The sequence below is a fragment of the Dermacentor variabilis genome, chromosome 2 (assembly GCF_050947875.1).
Source record: "Dermacentor variabilis isolate Ectoservices chromosome 2, ASM5094787v1, whole genome shotgun sequence".
NCBI classification, from domain to species: Eukaryota; Metazoa; Arthropoda; class Arachnida; order Ixodida; family Ixodidae; genus Dermacentor; species Dermacentor variabilis.
This window is the reverse complement of record NC_134569.1, coordinates 128,209,422-128,227,669: the sequence shown is the minus strand read 5'-3', so window position 1 is coordinate 128,227,669 and position 18,248 is coordinate 128,209,422. Positions and strand designations below refer to the sequence as shown.

Genomic DNA, 18,248 nt, shown 5'->3' with positions numbered 1-18,248 from the left:
TGATTTGTGCTGGCTATTCCTGCTAAGCGAGGCACGTTTCCAGACTCGAATGTAAGCATCACCTTTCGACACTTACAAATGAAAGGCGGTTAAAGCAGCGCTATTTTTTTTTGTGAGAAAGAAAAGTGGCCATGGAATTTTCACACTTTCGCTCCTTAGTGAAGGCACATCACAATCTACCAAAGCTATGTGACTCGTGAGTACAACCGTCTGAGGCATCAATCGGCTATGCGCGCTTGTCAGCTACTTGTTTAAGATGACTAGTCGCTTCCAAGCAACCTCCTATGCTGGTCGTCCCCCAAAGAGTATATATGTACACTCTTTGGCAACGTTATGTGGGCTACCTTACCTGCGACGACCAGGCTGACTACAGGCCGTTTAAAGATGTTCAGATGGCGTTCCATAACTTCCAGCCCCCTGGGACGTGCTATAGGGACTGTTATGCTCACCACACACATGCCTGGAGTGTCAGAAGCGCCACGGGAACAGCTCCACACAGCCGAGCAACAAATTTCGCGAAGGCGCCAGTAGCCCGTACAATTTGGACAAAGGCTGTACTTTTCACAACCTTCAGTGCGCTGAGTACATAGCAAAGCGTGCGAACAGTTTGTTCAGGACCGCTTATTTTTATTCTGTTCCATACTCTATTAAAGATTCAAAAACTATATGCCTCCAGGTTGAGGTGTTGTCAAGCATGCTGGCATATAACGTGGCTTTGAAAGGGAACCATTGGCAACCCTAAAGGCATAGATAAGGAGGGGCACACACACAAATCGCTTTGCTTACACGGTATTTCTGAGCCGCAGTGAAGTGGTTCAGCTGAATCCATTTCCAAGCTATAAGCCGTTTCGTGCGCGTATTCGCATTTTGCTATCAAGCATGTTGGAGAGAGAGAAAGAAACGCTTATTATATGAAACAGAGTCCCGAGCGAGGCCGGGTATAACCGTAAGGTGGGAAGGCTCCTTAGTCCAGGAACCCTCTGGCTTCGACTGCCCTGTTGGCCGTGGCGACGAGTTGTCGTTGGTCTTCCAGGTCCCGGAGGGTTAGGTTGTGGGAATCAAATAAACTTGCCCGTGAATCATGGCTTGCTCTCTATTTATACGTTCCACTTTTCAGGATACATCAGAATACGAGTCATGAGCAGTAACATGCTACCCTTTCCAGGATTAATTAAAGTGCTCCTCTCTCTAGGTCCCAAGGGAAAACGGGGCACGTTTACAATCGCATGTCCAATTCTAAGCGGCTGCTATCAGTAATACAATAGAAAGAATCGACAGAATGTGATAGTTATTTTCAGATTAGCATACTAATTGGCACGCAAAGGCAATCACGGAGAAAGGAATTCCTCCCTTGTTTATCTTATCATAAAACGAGCTGTACATGACGCGTTCATTTTAATCAACGCGTGAAGTGCCAGGACAATAGGTAGGCCCATGATTCTTGATTGGAGTAGTGCACACTTATTAAACACCAATGCGCGTGTATGCATAGTCCGTATAGATTAGCGCACTTCCAAGTTGTCCAATTATGAACGCGCAAGCGCGAAGCCCAGGAAAATTTCGGTTTGAGTTAGTTGAGGACTCTTAGAATAACAGACTAATTCAGTGCAAAACGCCGCTGCACTCGTCGGCTTCGGAGAAACATGAACGCCCATAAAAGGCACACTTGCTGTGGTTTAGTAGCGCTAAAATTGTGCGTAACTAATACATATAAGCTTGAAGTGCTCCTTATTGTTCATTACTGATACTGGAGCAAGGCGAATAAGTGGGCTAGTTGAATTGCATTTAAAATGTGTGGTACTTATTTAGCCCAACGTAAAGACGGAAGGCGACAGAACCACAGAACAAGGCTTGCTGGCGATGCGCCCCAGACTTCCCTCTTCCCCACGTTCTTTAATTTGCTCGAAAATTTCTCCCGCCCTTACGTACACTTCAGAGCTGGACTATTCCAGTGTAACAGCTGCGCCCTACACAATGGCCACTGATGGTAGCCCACACCAAACGTGTTATCAGGTCCGCAAAAATGGACTCACCACCAAGGCGGTGGACTCAGATTTACTCCAACAGCAACTACTCGGACTAAGAGTCCTTATGAAAAAAAAGTTTCTGTGTATGTAAATTTATATCTCTTGCTTTCACAGAAGGACGACTGGCGCAGGAGTCCCTTCTTTTCATGATTTGAAAGGACCCTCATAATTAAAACGTGAGCTGCTTGTTGCTTTTGAAAACTATGTAGTAAACCAGACTTCTGGTTTATTTCACTGCCCTTTCTTTCTTTCTTTCTTTCTTTCTTTCTTTCTTTCTTTCTTTCTCCTTTTCTCTCCCTCTCTCTATGCTTGTTGACGGCTTAGCACTAACATAATCTGCAGTGGGATGCCAAGTGCGATGGCCAAGTGCGATGGCCAAGGTGATCTTAGAAGCCACCTGATTCTACCTTAAGTGCAGGTTAATAATGTATATAAAGAGGCGCACTGTTTTTTTTTTTTTTTGCGCAATATTGGCGAGGTATGGTCGTTACACGAGAAGGGCAACTTCGGTTCAATTTTTGGCACTACGGAGAGCCTCGTCTTGTGGTTCCACCATCTTCCGTCTTTTCTTTGTGCATAAAAAGTACACGTATATTACATGATTGCTTTCTTTTTAAGTGCATAAATGTTCCAAGGTGTGTAGATCTTAGGCCTACAGCTAAATCATTCTTCACATTCTTGCACCTTCTATGGTAAAAATGCCACCGTTTGTATTTAAAAGAAGGACGTGTAGCACAGCGCGAAGTATTTCCATTTCTTCTTCCTCTTAGACATTTCTGTTCATCGAGTGCTGTCAGTTCTGGCTAAATCACGCGATAGACAAATGTCATGGGCTCTGAACATTAGGCATGTAAGGAAAGAAGAAATACAGGCCCTGTGGCAGCAAGCGTTCCCGGTGCGTTCAAAGAGGAAAGGTTTCATTTCGCAGTTATTGAGTCTCGCTAAAGCGCTATGGACACACTTTAATGTTTCACGTGAGGAACAGTAGCCATCTTTTTTTGCGCCCGACATAACTGCGATGCCGCACGAATAGCTGGGACGTCACGCACGCGTATTTCTCTTACGTCACACTTCTTCGCTTGCAACAGGTTCGGCAGCACGACGAACCGCGATCCTGTCAGAAGCACCGTTATATTGTTAATGTCGTTCCGCCCTAGTTCCACTAAGTAGAACATGTTTGGAATTATGTCACACATAGCTGGTGCAACCTACGTGAAACGAAATTAGGATGTTTTACTTTGTGAAACTCACGCGTAACGATATTAACGGTGACATACAGCAACGGTGGCGAGAAGCTCGACCGACGGAAGAGCCGACACTCGAGGACATTATTCCACGCAAGGTCCACTTACAAGTGGGACACATTTGCAAATATGCGTCACATACTTATTGAAGCCTGTGTGAAACGATGTCAACAACGTAATTGAATACATTAATGAATCCGTCTATTCAGAAAATTAAGTGGCCTGTTGACAGGCTCATAACGGCGAATCGTAACTGCTGATGGCAACGCGGGTTTGTATGAGGAGGCAAGAAGCGCACTGACAATGGAGATGGCATTCGCAGGCGACATTCCAAGAGATTATTTGCGTCAATTATAAATACAGTAACGTCAGTACATCCGGCACTTGACGGAGCCACCGTGCTTACCGTCATGGTTAGCCCGCTGAGTGTAATAAATAAATAAACAAATATTAGAAAAAAAGCTTGATCTCTCGTCTTAGTGGAATGCAATGACGACCTTTTCCCTCCTTTTGACGTCACTATGTTTTGTCGCCGTATGCAGTGTGGCAGGACGAACCGCTTACGCCGGTCAGTGCGAATAACCAAACGGACGCGAGGTGCACGCTGTTTTCACTTGTCCCTAAAGGTCGGAGTCCTTACTCCTGCAAACTTTATTTTGCCTTTTCTGAAGACGAATAGCGACGCTGCGACAAAAGAGCACGGCGACATTTCACGCACGGAATCACAAGCGGAGGGAAACGAGGCGACGTCCAGTTCTGGTTAAACGTCACGCACTCCTGCCGTATAAGAAAAGAGAAAGACCGTGACGTTTTAGCAGTGCAGCGGCGTGAAAAACAAGTAGGCCTATAGCGGCGGAATCGAAAAGAACGCGCTTTGCGTATGTCTCCAATTCTTATCCACGTGGCCTGTTTGTTGGCGTGGCCAACGACACGACCGAACAGCGAACCCGGGATATCTTTTTTTCTCCTCATATGGTGAACTGCGGCTTCCTGTGGGCAGCTAAAATTCAGCGTGATGTGGGCTCGCACTATCAAAAACTCCATGTTTTGTTTCACGTGATCCTTCGTAGTAGGTGACGTAGACAGCAGGATCAATTTAGTAAGGCTTATGAATACTAGAAATACATTTTCGAGTTGCTTAACGGCGAGATTGTGCCAGCGTTCCTACTGTGTAAGTTACCCGCGGAAGCAGCTTTTCTTTTCTTTTTTGTAGGTTTGTTAATGTGCGCCCATTCGGCTCAGCAGGAAAATTTAGATAGAGTGGTAATTCATTGTTGAAATAGCGACGATGCAAGCAGGCAAGGACTACAGCGAACGAGGTCGTATTGCGGTCGTGTCATTCTTCGTGGTCCTCGTCTGCTTGCGCTATTAGCTCTTACAGTCACGTGCAACGCTTACCAGCGTAGATCCGAGCCTCTGTAAGACATCGTATAAAGCCATTTACGAAGAGAGCGCAGTACATCTACACCCAATCATTTGCTACGGGTCCGCAAATTCCACATGCACCGAACTGGGATCGCGGTTACCGAATTGACATTCATGATTGTAAACAGCCAGTAGAGATGCCAAGCTCCTCGCGCTACCTCAGCCTACACGAGACGCTGCCCCGACATCCCGTTCTCGAGTCACGAGAAGCGTGAAGGTACAATTTTTCACCTCCCGCTGGGACTTACGCTTGGGTTAACGTGGTAGACGAGGCGTGGCGACCAGGGCCACGATATGTGCCGGTTCATCATGACCTTGAAGGCGGACTGGATGGACGACGTCACCGAACCCGGCTTGCCTGCCTGCTGTTTGCTGTCCGGCGTATCCATCGCACAGCACGAAACACGCGCACCACACCGTGCGTATACCTATACCACAGACACTCGCGAAGCGACGGCTGCGAACAGACCCTCTCTGTCAGGCGCCCGCGAAACGAAACGCGGACGGACACAAGCGGGAAACGAGGCACCACACACGCGCACGCTCTTGACTCGTAAACTCACGAAAGCTTCACCACCACTGGCCGAACACCCAGCGCCGAACAGGCGAGCAGAGGTGCGACGTAGCCGCTGGGTCACACTGGAGGACTTCGGAGTCGTACGCTTGTCGGTCGGCGGCCAACTGTATGCTTCCAACGGAGCAAGCAGCACCGACGGTGCAAACTGGGCCAATGCGTTAGATTGAAGCTTCGATCGGAACTACGGCGCTGGAAGAAGCGGGAACCGTAGAAGTGTTGGCAAGCAACTGCAGGAGCTCCAGCAGCGGCAACGTCGGCGTGGAACAGGTGTCTCACATGCCTGAGGAGGGACAATCGGGCGCAAGCATCTCGCGTTTCCAAACGAGCGTGATCGATGCGGCACGCATGCACGCTCGCCGTCGAGAGCCGTGGCTGGCTGCTCCGCTGCCGAGGACAAAAAGAACAAAAAGAAAAGAAATAGTAGGGCTCGTTCGCCGCGCTGCTCACGGCTGCCTGAGCAGGCAAAGGCAGGCAGGCCGTGTCGTATGCGTCGCTCCTCCTTCCCTGCTGCTGCTGCTGCTTCTGCTGCCGTGTGGCGCGCCCAGACCGCGCGATGCCAATGCAAGCCGTGAACGTCGCTCGCACGGCAGGCTCGAGGGCGCGCGTGCTTCACAAGTCAATGCTGTGCGAGAAGCAGCCGCGACCAGCGGCGGTGGCGACGACGTGCGTGCTGCGGCGAGCCTTACAAAACGTCCACGTTTCCGGGGCGGATTCGGCGACAGAGTCCCGCTGGGCTGTCCCGCTTGCCGGCTGCTGTCCGTCGCCGACGCCTGGCTGTCCACAGTCCTCGCTGCCCGAAAAGAGAGGCGAGCGCCCCTCCTCGCCTAGTGCGCGGTGCACCCCCCGCTCTCGACAACAGGGTCGGCGGTGCGCAGTGTATCCCCGCACAGGCGCTCTCGCTCGCTCGTCAGCGAACGACCGTGGCGAGGAATAATAATAACGGAGCGTCGGGAGGCGCTTGATAGTACTCCCCCCTTTGCGCTATGTGATCGCCCCGTCGTCGTATATACGGGCCGCGTGCGTCGGCGCGCTTATCAGCTGGTTGTGACGGAGGTCGGCTCGGTGGGTGGAGGGGTGTATTCTTTCTTGTTTGTTTTTATCGGCCTTTGGCTGCGCTGCCGTGAACGCTGGAGTCGGCGAGTTAACGGGGCTGTACGGAATCGTGCCCGCAATCTTCGCCGCTCGCTCTCTGTCGCGACCGCTACGCGGCACCGCGGGTGTGCGCGACGACAGCCGGCAGCGACTACCCGCTCTCGGAGGTTTTGCGGACGCCCAGTCAAAGGAACGGCCCTGGCATGGCGAGTCTTCTAGCCGGGAAGTTATCGGTGCGCTGACGAAGACTCCGGAAGGCGTAATCGAAGCGACGTCGTTAGCGTCTCTCCATAACGTCTCTCTTTGGCCGTGCCAACACAGCACTTCCTTCGGGAACAAGTCCTGAGGAACGGAGTAGCTCCTCTTTAGTCTTGTTTGTAGGTGGAAAGAGTGTGATACAGGTGGGAATTTTTTCGATGTCCTCGCTGACTGCTTAAAGCTCTTCGTGACCGCTCGCAGGAATCAAGGCGAGGAATCTTCTCACGGGAAAGCCGAACGCACCGCTGCTTCCGCGAATGCACTCACCGCAGCCGCTCTGCGCGCGGTGGTCCTTGTCGATCGCTGCTATCGCCAACGAGGTTCCTTCGGAGCTTGCAGCGAGTTCGCACAGTTCTTATTCGAGTCGGCATTCGATAAGTCTCTCCTACAATACATCCCGTTTATAAGCGCGACGGTACTGAACGTCCAGAAGGGCCAAAACATGCCATCGCAGAAGTGGAAGTGCTTTCACGCATCACCCGTTACAACATGTGAAGTACAGCCGGAAAGCCACCACTGATCCGGTGAAGAACGCATCACTCAACTAACACTTCAAAGATGATCACGCATCGCTGTTATAGTCTTCTTTGCATACGTCGTTCTGTTGCCGAGTCATTCGCTTCACAGTGACATCCGTTAACCGAGCTTGAGGAGAGCGGGGTGTCTTCGTGTTCAGGTGGTAATCCTCGACGGATGGGAACCAAGAACAAATATCCACTCAGAAAAAAAAAAACAGCAGGTCGCGAATGAGTGCACGACGCACCTTTATATGTCAGAGCACGGTCACCGAATCAGGGGGGCGCACATGAGCTTTAGCCTCGAGCTCGCGAGTTGTCCGTCTATCGGTTGTTTTCGTTGACCCGTCGCTGCTCCCGAACAGAGGCGGCAGGAGTGGAAGATCGCAGGTGCCGGATCCTCGCAGGGGATTTCAGCCGCGGATGTCTCGCATGAGAAACGCGAGCGCAAACACAGCCTGAGAGGAGAGAGACACACGTGAGTACGGCGAGAGGGAGGCTGCCTAGCTAGGCGAGTCGGCGGCTGAACAAACTGCCGCGCAGCATGGAAACACCTGCTGCTTCGGCCTGTCGCTACGCGAGTTTATTTTTTTCTTTTTACATTTGCTTGTGTTTAGCCGCTTTCTTTTTTTCTTTCTGCCGCCTTGCCACATTTTCTCGCGAAGTACTTACCATATACAAAAAGAAAAGAAAACAGCAATATAGTAGGCAGTACGCGGTGCCGGTAAGGACAAAGAGGTCGCAAATTTGCTCCATTCTGGGAGAGCGCCCTTAAATGAAGCTGAGCTCACAGGAAAAGACAGAAATAAAAAAAATACAAGAGATTTATTTACGCTCCCTCGCGCCTATGCTGGCCTTCGATGTTCGCTGTGGCCTTTCTTTCCGGCCGTGCTGCAGCTGCAGGCCAGAATATTGGACAAGGAGCAAGGGAAAAGCTGCACGGAGAAATGTCATTCCGGCTATGCAACGTGGGCTTCCTAAAACTGATATTAGAAACGGACTAGTGTGCACTTCCACAACATTTCGTAAGGTGTATTGCTAGCCTCAGAGATCGTCACTCTACTTAGCAGAGTGGAATACCGCACATACAAGGCGCACCAGACTGCCCAGACTAGACCCTTCACTGCAAATCAGACCTCCGGCCGGACTGCATCGACGCGAAGCGTCTCTTCTGTGTCGATTGTGGCTGGGAGTTTCTTTCACGAAAGCTTACTCAGCCCTAATTGGAATGGCTGATAGACCTGCATGCGATGTTTGCGGATGCGAGGAGAACATTGACCTCTTATTGTGCCACTGTCCTCAATTTCAAGCACAAAGACAATCTTTGCCCAACACATTGATAAATGTAGACGATCGTCCTCTGAGTGAACAGACAGTACTAGAGCACCGTCCCCACCGATCATCGGCTTAGAAGGCAGTGAAGGTACTTTTGTGCTTTTTTAGAACGTCTGGTTTGCACGAGCAGCTTTGACTCAATGACTGTCTGTGCACGTCTCTATAACCCCTATCTCTCCCTTCTCTCTCTTCCTCTTCTCACTTCTCCCAGCGCAAGGTAGACAACCCAGCTCTTGACTGGTTTACACCCCTGCCTTCTTTATCTATCTATCTATCTATCTATCTATCTATCTATCTATCTATCTATCTATCTATCTATCTATCTATCTATCTATCTATCTATCTATCTATCTATCTATCTATCTATCTATCTATCTATCTATCTATCTATCTATCTATCTATCTATCTATCTATCTATCTATCTATCTATCTATCTATCTATCTATCTATCTATCTATCTATCTATCTATCTATCTATCTGTCAGAGATCGCCCGCCGCAACAAAGGGCGCAATGCTTTGATGCTGCTGACAGGCAGTTTTTTTGCGAAATAAAACAACGGTCGCCGTAATGTCAAGTTCACTTAGCTGCGCAATAACGCCAAGACTGCTGCTCTCCTGCCAGAGGCGTACTTTCTGCAAAGCTAAGTTCGGAATGCCAAATGCCAAGTGGAAACTACCGACAGCTGACTCCGCTATCTAACCACGCGCTTGGAAAAAAAAACTCGGTCTCGTCAACGGACTAAGCAGCTTGCACAAGTTTAGAATTTAGAGTAATACATATTACCAGACTTCTCTCCAGCTATAATATGGATAAACGCTATCTCGCATTTCCTCGGAACAGAGCTTACCGGCATGTGAAGAGAGACGTAAAAATTAGGGGGCTCACTAACATTCGCGATGCAACGAGGATTCGTGCTTTAATTCTGGTGCTGAGTATGGTTTAACAGTGACAGTTACGCGGTGGCAAAAATAATACCCAAACAATGGCCAGACGCGTGACACAGCGCTGAGTGCTGTGCCTTCATGCATGCAATGTAGTATGTGCCGTACATTGTACTATGTATTGTGCTTGTAACTGAGGCGCGGGAAATGGCGCAAACTGCACTTGCGCGCGCTGCTGACGGAGCCCATGACTGGCACGCCGACACCTACCTGTTCTGCGCCGAAATGTTCATTTCTCGTTCTTTCTTTTAATATATAACACGGCATGTCGCACAGTCAAAAATCAGTAGCTTTTGCAGGTTATGCGAAGAAAAGAAGGCCACCATGTTCAGATATTCTTGGAGCGGATACTGAAGACACAAAGTAATTTAGCCATGCACAAGAGTAGTATACGGTTGGACGTCGTTTATAACAAAAGACGGATATAAGAAATTTTCGCGTGTAACGAAGTACATCTGCGATGTTCAGCAGGTAGCGAATATGGAATACAACAAATATATTATCGTGTCGGCTGCGTCTTCATTATAACGGGGTCCCATTTAAACCACACTCTGTGTATTATACACACTGCACGCCAGCTCTTCCCGGGATTGAAAAAGTATATGGTAATACAGTTATCATTTTTGCGGAGGATATTTATGATCGCATATGCGAATTAATCAAAGTGGTCCTTATACATTTTTCTTACCATTCGTTACCAAAAACTGACGAAACAAGAAGGTCAGCTTCTCTTTCAGTTTTCAACCTCGCACTCAGTCGATCTTACGCAAGTACAGAAGATTACGTGTTCAAATCCTGAGAAGCACAAAGGCTACAAGAGGGGCGCTATAGTCAAACCACTCGGACGGCCCAACAAGCAACAAATCCTCGGGCATTTCGCGCTTTCCGTGTTAATAAAGGACAATTATTCTCCAACGACAGCTTGATTCTCTGTTCTCCAGCGTGCGTGTCTTGCTACCGAAAATAACATCACACAGCGCTGTGTTTTTGTTGCCGCCGACGTCGTGCTAGTAACGCCTCAAAATTCACAATGTGCCAAACCAAGAAGCGCAAAACCCAGTATAATGCCACATGCGGACGAAACATACGTGTTCCTTGCGCACTTGCAGTGCTGACGTCATCTGCATATGTCGGCTGTCGTGAGAACCAAAGGTGCAATGTAGAGATACGAGCGACCCGAGAGATGAAGGAGGTTAACCAGAACCTAAACATGCGGTTCGTTTACCTTTGAGGTGCGTGCGCTTCGCATTGATTTTAATTTACCCTGGAGACACTACATAAAACAAATAATCAGAGACGAAATAGTTATAACCCTGTTTAACTTGTATGCGTAGAAACTGTGACGCACGTATAGAAATGAACAAAAGGAGCCACTTGGAAGACACTTCTCGCTTAGCTCCACGGAATTTGTGAGAATCGCCATACTTACACCGCTACAAACCATAATGGTTGTTACCAGCAGTCAGAACAAATCATTTGTGCGACACATTAGCATATCAGTTACCACTAGCATTTAAACAAATTATCTGATGCGCACATTAATATACCCAACGTAAGTAACTTGGTTCTACATGAATTATTCCTTTTTTTTGTATTATTAGTCCGAAATGTTATTCTTTAGAAAAAATGTTCTTATCAGTGCTCTGTTCGTAGACGTAGATCCTTGTGATCTGCTGGCGCATACTCATTCTGGGGGATAGACCAACAATCGCGTAAGTTATAGTAAAGTGTAAGATACGTAAACATTATATAATAGGTAAGCTATAAGTCTAGGGTGTTCCTGACCCTAGACTTCTGTCAAACAAAGGACCAGGCAGGATTCCGTAAAGGCTACTCAACAATAGATCATATTCACACTATCAATCAGGTGATAGAGAAATGTGCGGAATGTAACCAACCCTTATATATAGCTTTCATTGATTACGAGAAAGTGTTTGATTCTGCCGAAACCTCAGCAGTCATGCAGGCATTACGGAATCAGGGTGTAGACGAGCCGTATGTAAAAATAGTGAAAGACATCAATAGCGGCTCCACAGCCACCGTAGTCCTCCATAAAGAAAGCTACAAAATCCCAATAAAGAAAGGTGTCAGGCAGGGGGATACAATATCTCCGATGCTATTCACAGCGTGTTTACAGGAGGTATTCAGAGACCTGGATTGGGAAGAATTCGGGATAAAAGTTAATGGAGAATACCTTAGTAACTTGCGATTCGCTGATGATATTGCCTTGCTTATTAACTCAGGGGACCAATTGCAATGCATGCTCACTGACCTGGAGAGGCAAAGCAGAAGAGTGGGTCTAAAAATTAATCTGCAGAAAACTAAAGTAATGCTTAACAGTCTCGGAAGAGAACAGCAATTTACAATAGGCAGCGAGGCACTGGAAGTTGTAAGGGAATACATCTACTTAGGGCAGGTAGTGACGGCGTATCCGGATCATGAGACGGAAAGAATCAGAAAAATAAGAATGGGCAGGGGTGCGTTTGGCAGGCATTCTCAGATCATGAACAGCAGGTTGCCATTATCCCTCAAGAGAAAAGTATATAACAGCTGTGTCTTACCAGTACTCACCTACAGGGCAGAAACCTGGAGGCTTACGAAAAGGGTTCTACTCAAATTGAGGACGACGCAACGAGCTATGGAAAGAAGAATGATAGGTGTAACGTTAAGGGATAAGAAAAGAGCAGATTGGGTGAGGAAACAAACGCGAGTTAATGACATCTTAGTTGAAATCAAGAAAAAGGAATGGGCATGGGCAGGACATGTAATGAGGAGAGAAGATAACCGATGGTCATTAAGGGTTACGGACTGGATCCCAAGGGAAGGGAAGCGTAGCAGGGGGCGGCAGAAACTTAGGTGGGCGGATGAGATTAAGAAGTTTGCAGGCACGGCATGGCCACAATTAGTACACGACCGGGGTTGTTGGAGAAGTATGGGAGAGGCCTCTGCCCTGCAGTGGGCGTAACCAGGCTGATGATGAAGCTATAAACGAAAGATATAGATTGTAGAGCCTGCATGATTTTATGAAACTGAAAATTCTACCATGACCATAAAGTAAAAACAATTAAACTTCAATTTTCGTGAAAGAAAAGAAGTCTAAAAAATTTTGTATTGGGGAGTTTAAATCTCATTGATCCTAAAAGGAAATCTTGGATGGCAGCGCTAACCTTCCCGTCGCTATTCCCAAGTGTAGAGACACCCAAAGAAAGCACATTTCGAACAGCTAAATCTAATCCAATAAGGCGGAGTGGTGTTTCTAGGGTTCGTTTTCTTAAGCTAATGAATCGTCGACAAGAAATTAAAAAAAAATGTTTCATGGTTTCATCTTCCCTACGCACATGACAAATCGGTGAAGGTGCCAGACCAGCCCTTCATAAATTAAAAATTTAAGAAAGTATGCGAGAGCAAAGCCTACTAATAGTTACTTCAATTTTCTAGATTGGCATAGAGTGCTTCTCTAGGGGTATATTAAGTGTTTAAAATCCGAGGAACTTGTTACAGGTGGCACAGAGAATTCTTGCATCATCATTTGCCTCCGAAATCTCGCAGCTGTGATCAATGCTGATTTAGGGAGAATTTGAATGGCTGGGCCAGCTAGCGATGTTTTCGCCAGTGAACCAGCCGTTTCATTTAGAACTAGGTCTGTATGCCCAGATACCCAGACTAGATGGATATTAGTCAAGTGTTTGTCAACTACAAACTACCCTATGTCTTCGTCTTCCTTTTTCTTTCCGTCAACTGCACGAGCTGATATGCATATTTGTTATTACTTTTATTGTCCACTACGTAAGCTCAACCGTGTTTCTTTAGTTAGTCACAGCTAGAATGTCAATGGTCGCCTGCCGCTGCCTGTTGTAAAGGGGTGGGAACATTGTCAAGAGCTTTCGTTATTTTTCACCTCCTCCACCATGGTGTATCGATAGAAATAAATCGTATGGCATTGTAATTTACAGTGAGAGGCGCGGGAAGGGGAAGTCAGAAGAAACAAAGGAAAAAAAAAAAAATATATATATATATATATATATATATATATATATATATATATATATATATATATATATATATATATATATATATATATATATATATAGAAGCAGAGTACACGCGTACAATAAAATATAGGGGAAGAAAATAGGATAGCTAGACCCAACAAAATGGCGTCTGTTACGTGCAGTTACTAAGGCCCGATTTCTTACAACAGTTAACACAAGTCAGCGCTAAAATCGCTTGAGCAGGTCTGTCGTCCTTCCAGAATCGTATGCATGCATGCGTAGCCCTTTCCCGCGCATAATTTCACAAGCGGCTAAATGGCGAGTCCAATCGTTCACTTAAGATAGGAATTATTCTTCCTTGCCATCAATTTCTAATAGAACGAATATTTGAACACGTTCTTCGGTAGAATTTTTACCAACATCCGGGATTATGTAGTTATGCTCGTGCTAGATTGAATATGGTGACGGTGCATTCATATGATGCATGCTTTTAGCGCGCTCCTTTCACATGACCTTCCACGGAAGACGTCACGGTCCATTTCGAGGATGCCCTTATGACAAATAGCACGGATCTATCAAAAACACCGTAACATCTATGACTATTGAGGTTCATGAACAATTAGCGTCGCATGCTTCCTGGGATAACCATTGCCGAGCTGCCGATTGGACGTACGTACCGTACTTGATTTGAAAGTTCAGCAGCCGAAAATGACGCATTGTAATGCCATTTGAACTAGTATTTCGTGTGCAGTCGAAAATTTTAAAGAATAGTTAAAGTAGCGCTTTAGAGATTTCAAGAGGATAAGTAGCACTTAGCGAAGTGCCTATACAAAATAGGCCGATGTTCAAATGTAAGTGCGGTTAGCGTTTGTTGTTATTATTGAAGTGACATCCCACTTGTCATCACAATCGTAATTATCCCCGCTACAGGACAAAACTCTTGTCAGAGATCTTCGATAATCGCCCTCCTCCGGTAACCGCACGCGTCATATAACGACGAATTTGTTTTCTATTCCTTTCCGCAAAATTCTTGTTGAGAGTTTCCACTACACGTTCACCGCAGATGTATTAGTGAGGGAAAGGGAAGGAAAAAGTTCTATACAAAGTGTCATATCTTTCAAACATTGTTATTCGATGACATTACTAACATTTGTTGTTCAAAAAATGAGGAAAGCGAGGCTGCGCTGGTATCTTTACTGCCCGGCGTTCACGCGGACACCTCAGCTGTCCACTGGCAAATTTGTCAACTGGCAAATTGGTCAAAGATTGTGGGGTTCTACGTGCCAAAACCACTTTCTGATTTTGAGGCACGCCATAGTGGAGGACTATGGAAATTTCGACCACCTGGGGTTCTTTAACGTGCACCTAAATCTAAGCACACGGGTGTTTTCGCATTCCGCCCCCATCGAAATGCGGCCGCCGTGGCCGGGATTCGATCCCGCGTTCTCGTACTCAGCAGCCCAACACCATAGCCACGGAGCAACCAGGGCGGGTTGCAAATTGGTCAGAGACGTTCAGAACGTTCATATGCTTTGCACGGACACGCACTCATTGTAGTGTTCGTGGTCAGTTCATCACTAGCGGTCGTGCAGGCTGGTGCCCTTCAAGAAGCGCAGCAGCGCATTCGTGACTTTGCATATAGCTGACGCATGTGGCTACGGACGGGCCCTGAATCTTCTCTTCTGTAAAAGGCATATCGTCTGTCCCAAAGTCGAGCCTCTCCTGTCCGCACGATGGGTGGTCACACAGTAGGAGTTTCAGGTTTTCTTCTACGCCACATGCCTTGCAGTTGTCACGGCCCGTCATTCCGTTAGGAATAAGCAGACTTTCGTAAAGCCTGCTTATAGTAAGGTCTCCTCCATCAAGTAAAACCATAAATACATCTTTCAGTTCTTTCTCCTCCCTTTCCTCAGTTCATCACTATAATAACCAAATTTCAAAAGGCAACACTATTTATTTATTTATTTATTTATTTATTTATTTATTTATTTATTTTACCTTACCGGGCCGTTAAAGGGCATTGAGTAAGAGGGAGCACTAAGTAAAAGCTGACAATGAGAGACAACAACAATGTGTGTTACATCATCCAACAAGACCGACGTATATTGAAGAAAGGAACGATTCCTGTACTTACATTTGAAAGTAAATAATGAAGCAAGTCATCAGAACAAATGGACATAGAAAGCAACTTGCGAACATCGTTATACGTTATTAACAAAAAAATAATAAAATGAAGAAAACGCATCACGATTAGATAAACAGACAATGTTATGAGGAAGGCTGTTCTAGATCTCTTATAGCACGTGGCAATGCTGATTAGTTAACCATGTAGTGTTGATGAAACATGAAACATGATAATTTAAACATGAAGTAGTGGCACGTCATGTATACGCTGCGCTTTTTTCCTTATGAGTTCTGTATCTCGTGCTCCTGTCGGTCAGCATTCCGTCCTATATAAGCCAGTTTCATGGGCGAAGGACGCAAAACCAGGTATAGTAGGCAACGAAAGAAAGAGAAACCAACAGATATATTAAAAAGGCGAGCGCTACTCACCCTCGTGAGATTTATGGCGAGGAAATCATTTTAAAACGCCGGTCTCACAAGCCATCGCAACTGAGGGCGATAAGGGTACTGCCACAATTTTTCAAGCCAACACATCTGTACAGGTGGCTGAAGCCTGAATCGGTGCTTGTATAGTGTTACGAGTGATTCTGTGCTGTGATAGACTGCGATGGGAACGACCGGCGGTGATCGTGTGCATGCACTCTCTTGCTCTTTCTCCACTTTCTTACCTCTTTACCTTCCCCTCCACCGTTCCCCAACGTAGGGCAGCAAACCACATTTTCTTTTCTGGTTAACATCCCTACCTTTCCTCTTCCTTCTTTCTTGATGTTCTCTGGAAGGGAGTAATATTGTCGGAAATCATCGGTGGCCATTTGTATTCCCTTTCTGTTTCTGGATTTACGTGAATTTCTGCAACCTGACTTCGTGTTTGCTGTATTTGGGGCATCCATGTGAGCTGAATGTACCTGCATGCCCATATGTTTTATGTGGAGTCTGTCATGAACAATCTGTATTTATGCAGGATGACTTTACGCCCCTGTCTGTTATACAGGGTGTTTCACGTAACTTGAACCAAGTACTTAAACGAATTGGTTAACCGCAACTGAATGAAACCAACGACATATGGTCTGTCATCATGTGGTGCCCCTTAGGATATTCTTTATGATGTGCTTAATTCGTTAATTAACAAATAGCAACTATTCAACATTTTTAATATTCATTATAGGGCCAAGTGCGTTTGGTTACGTGATAGAGGGCACTTCAAAACGACCGATCTATTTTTTTTGTGGCAACGTACACTACATGCTGCGTGGTGATGTTTTCCGGCGTTTAAAGAGAGCCCGCCAAATATGAAATAAAACCACGTGACCGCGCTCGTGCGCTATCGCATTGCAGCGCTCTCAACCGTGTGCGTCGAGCCTATCGCTTATCAGGGATGACGGTGCTTGCTTTCCGTGTGCCACCGTCAAAGTTGATGACGCAATGTGAAGCCGATGCCACTCACTTCGCCACGGTCCGTGCGCACGGTTCTTTCGCACGAAGCGCGGTTCTAGAGCGCTGCCATACGGAATTAAACTTTGGCCACCCTGCTTATTCGTGTCGTAGACGGTGGACCTCGCTAATTTCGACCAGTTTTGAACGCTCAACTATGGCCTCGAACCATGCGAAACTAAAGGTTCGACCACACGCACGTTTGCCAGCGCGCTCTCTCTCCTGGCCGCTTCTCGTTAGACCCCTTGGAAGGCTAATTGATAGCGCTTCAATAATGCGCAAGCTGGACGTGGCTACTGTCCGTCGGTCAAGTTGGTGAAGGACAGAGCCGGTCTCCGCACCGCGTAGAATGGCCAGACTGTGGCATATATGAACGCGAGCACCCACTCAAGCCATGCATGTCGTGCACACACTGTGCGCATACGCACTACAGTCGCATGTTGGTGCGGCTGCGACCTTTGTGTGCCGGTGTGCCGACGCGAGCACACGAGCTAAGAGCACTGCGGTTGGCTGAGGACAATCGCGTTTGGCTTCGTCTGGCGCGTCGTTGGCGCCAAAATCAGAAGTAGTGGCACCTACCTTAACATCCTAAATCAAATTTGAACGGTGCACCAACCTGATATTTCGAAGGTGGAACAATGTAGGGCACGCCCCGCTCCGCTGTACGATCCGTAGTGCAAGTCATTGAGGAAGGAGCGGAAACACCGCGAAGGCCACGTTTGATTACCAATAACTCCGCTTCTACTGAATGCATCGAAACACTTTTTGCGCCAAAGTATTTGGAAACAGTCTATTCTAACTTCAAACGCATTTCTCCTCTTCGATAGAAAGTGGTTCACGGCCCCTTTAAGTGCCAGCTGTTATCTCATTTTAGTATATATTCGATCTACGTGAAGAAGAGCCGGCGCTTGCTGTTTAAAGGAGTCAACATATCCTAAAAGCTTTGCATTAACATAAAAACAGGCACAAAGATAACAATAGTGAAGGTGTTCATCAAATTCCAGCAAGGATAAGGAGAAGCGGCACTCAATGGCGACGTGAAAGCAAGCCACCAAAGAGAAGGGCAAGATTACAAGGACATGTGTTACAAACCCAGAGCAAGCGACATGGAGTTACACTCGTCAAAAAGCGCAACCTCTGGTAAAAATAAACAAATAATAAAACCCGATGCACCGCATAACATCCACGTATACAATTTCAACGAATGACTGTGTCGTATTCTCGATGGGTCTCTCCCGGGAGCACGTTCGATTTTATGTGACTATAAGCGTCCACTGCGACGGG

The 18,248-nt window shown here is 46.8% G+C and overlaps 1 protein-coding gene across 5 annotated transcripts in view; it reads right to left on the bottom strand.

The window, feature by feature from the left end:
• The window catches only part of Epac (Exchange protein directly activated by cAMP), a 514,493-nt gene that overhangs the window by 341,945 nt on the left and 154,300 nt on the right, over positions 1 to 18,248 (bottom strand). For 3 of the 5 annotated variants that reach the window (XM_075681974.1, XM_075681975.1, XM_075681976.1), the window contains exon 1: positions 4,945 to 5,845. The exons of the other annotated variants lie outside the window; for them this stretch is intronic. In XM_075681974.1, the coding sequence (XP_075538089.1) occupies positions 4,945 to 5,085 (141 nt within the window). In that variant the 5' untranslated portion in view covers positions 5,086 to 5,845. Of the gene's footprint in view, positions 1 to 4,944; positions 5,846 to 18,248 lie in introns of those variants that run through there. 5 annotated transcript variants of the gene reach the window in all.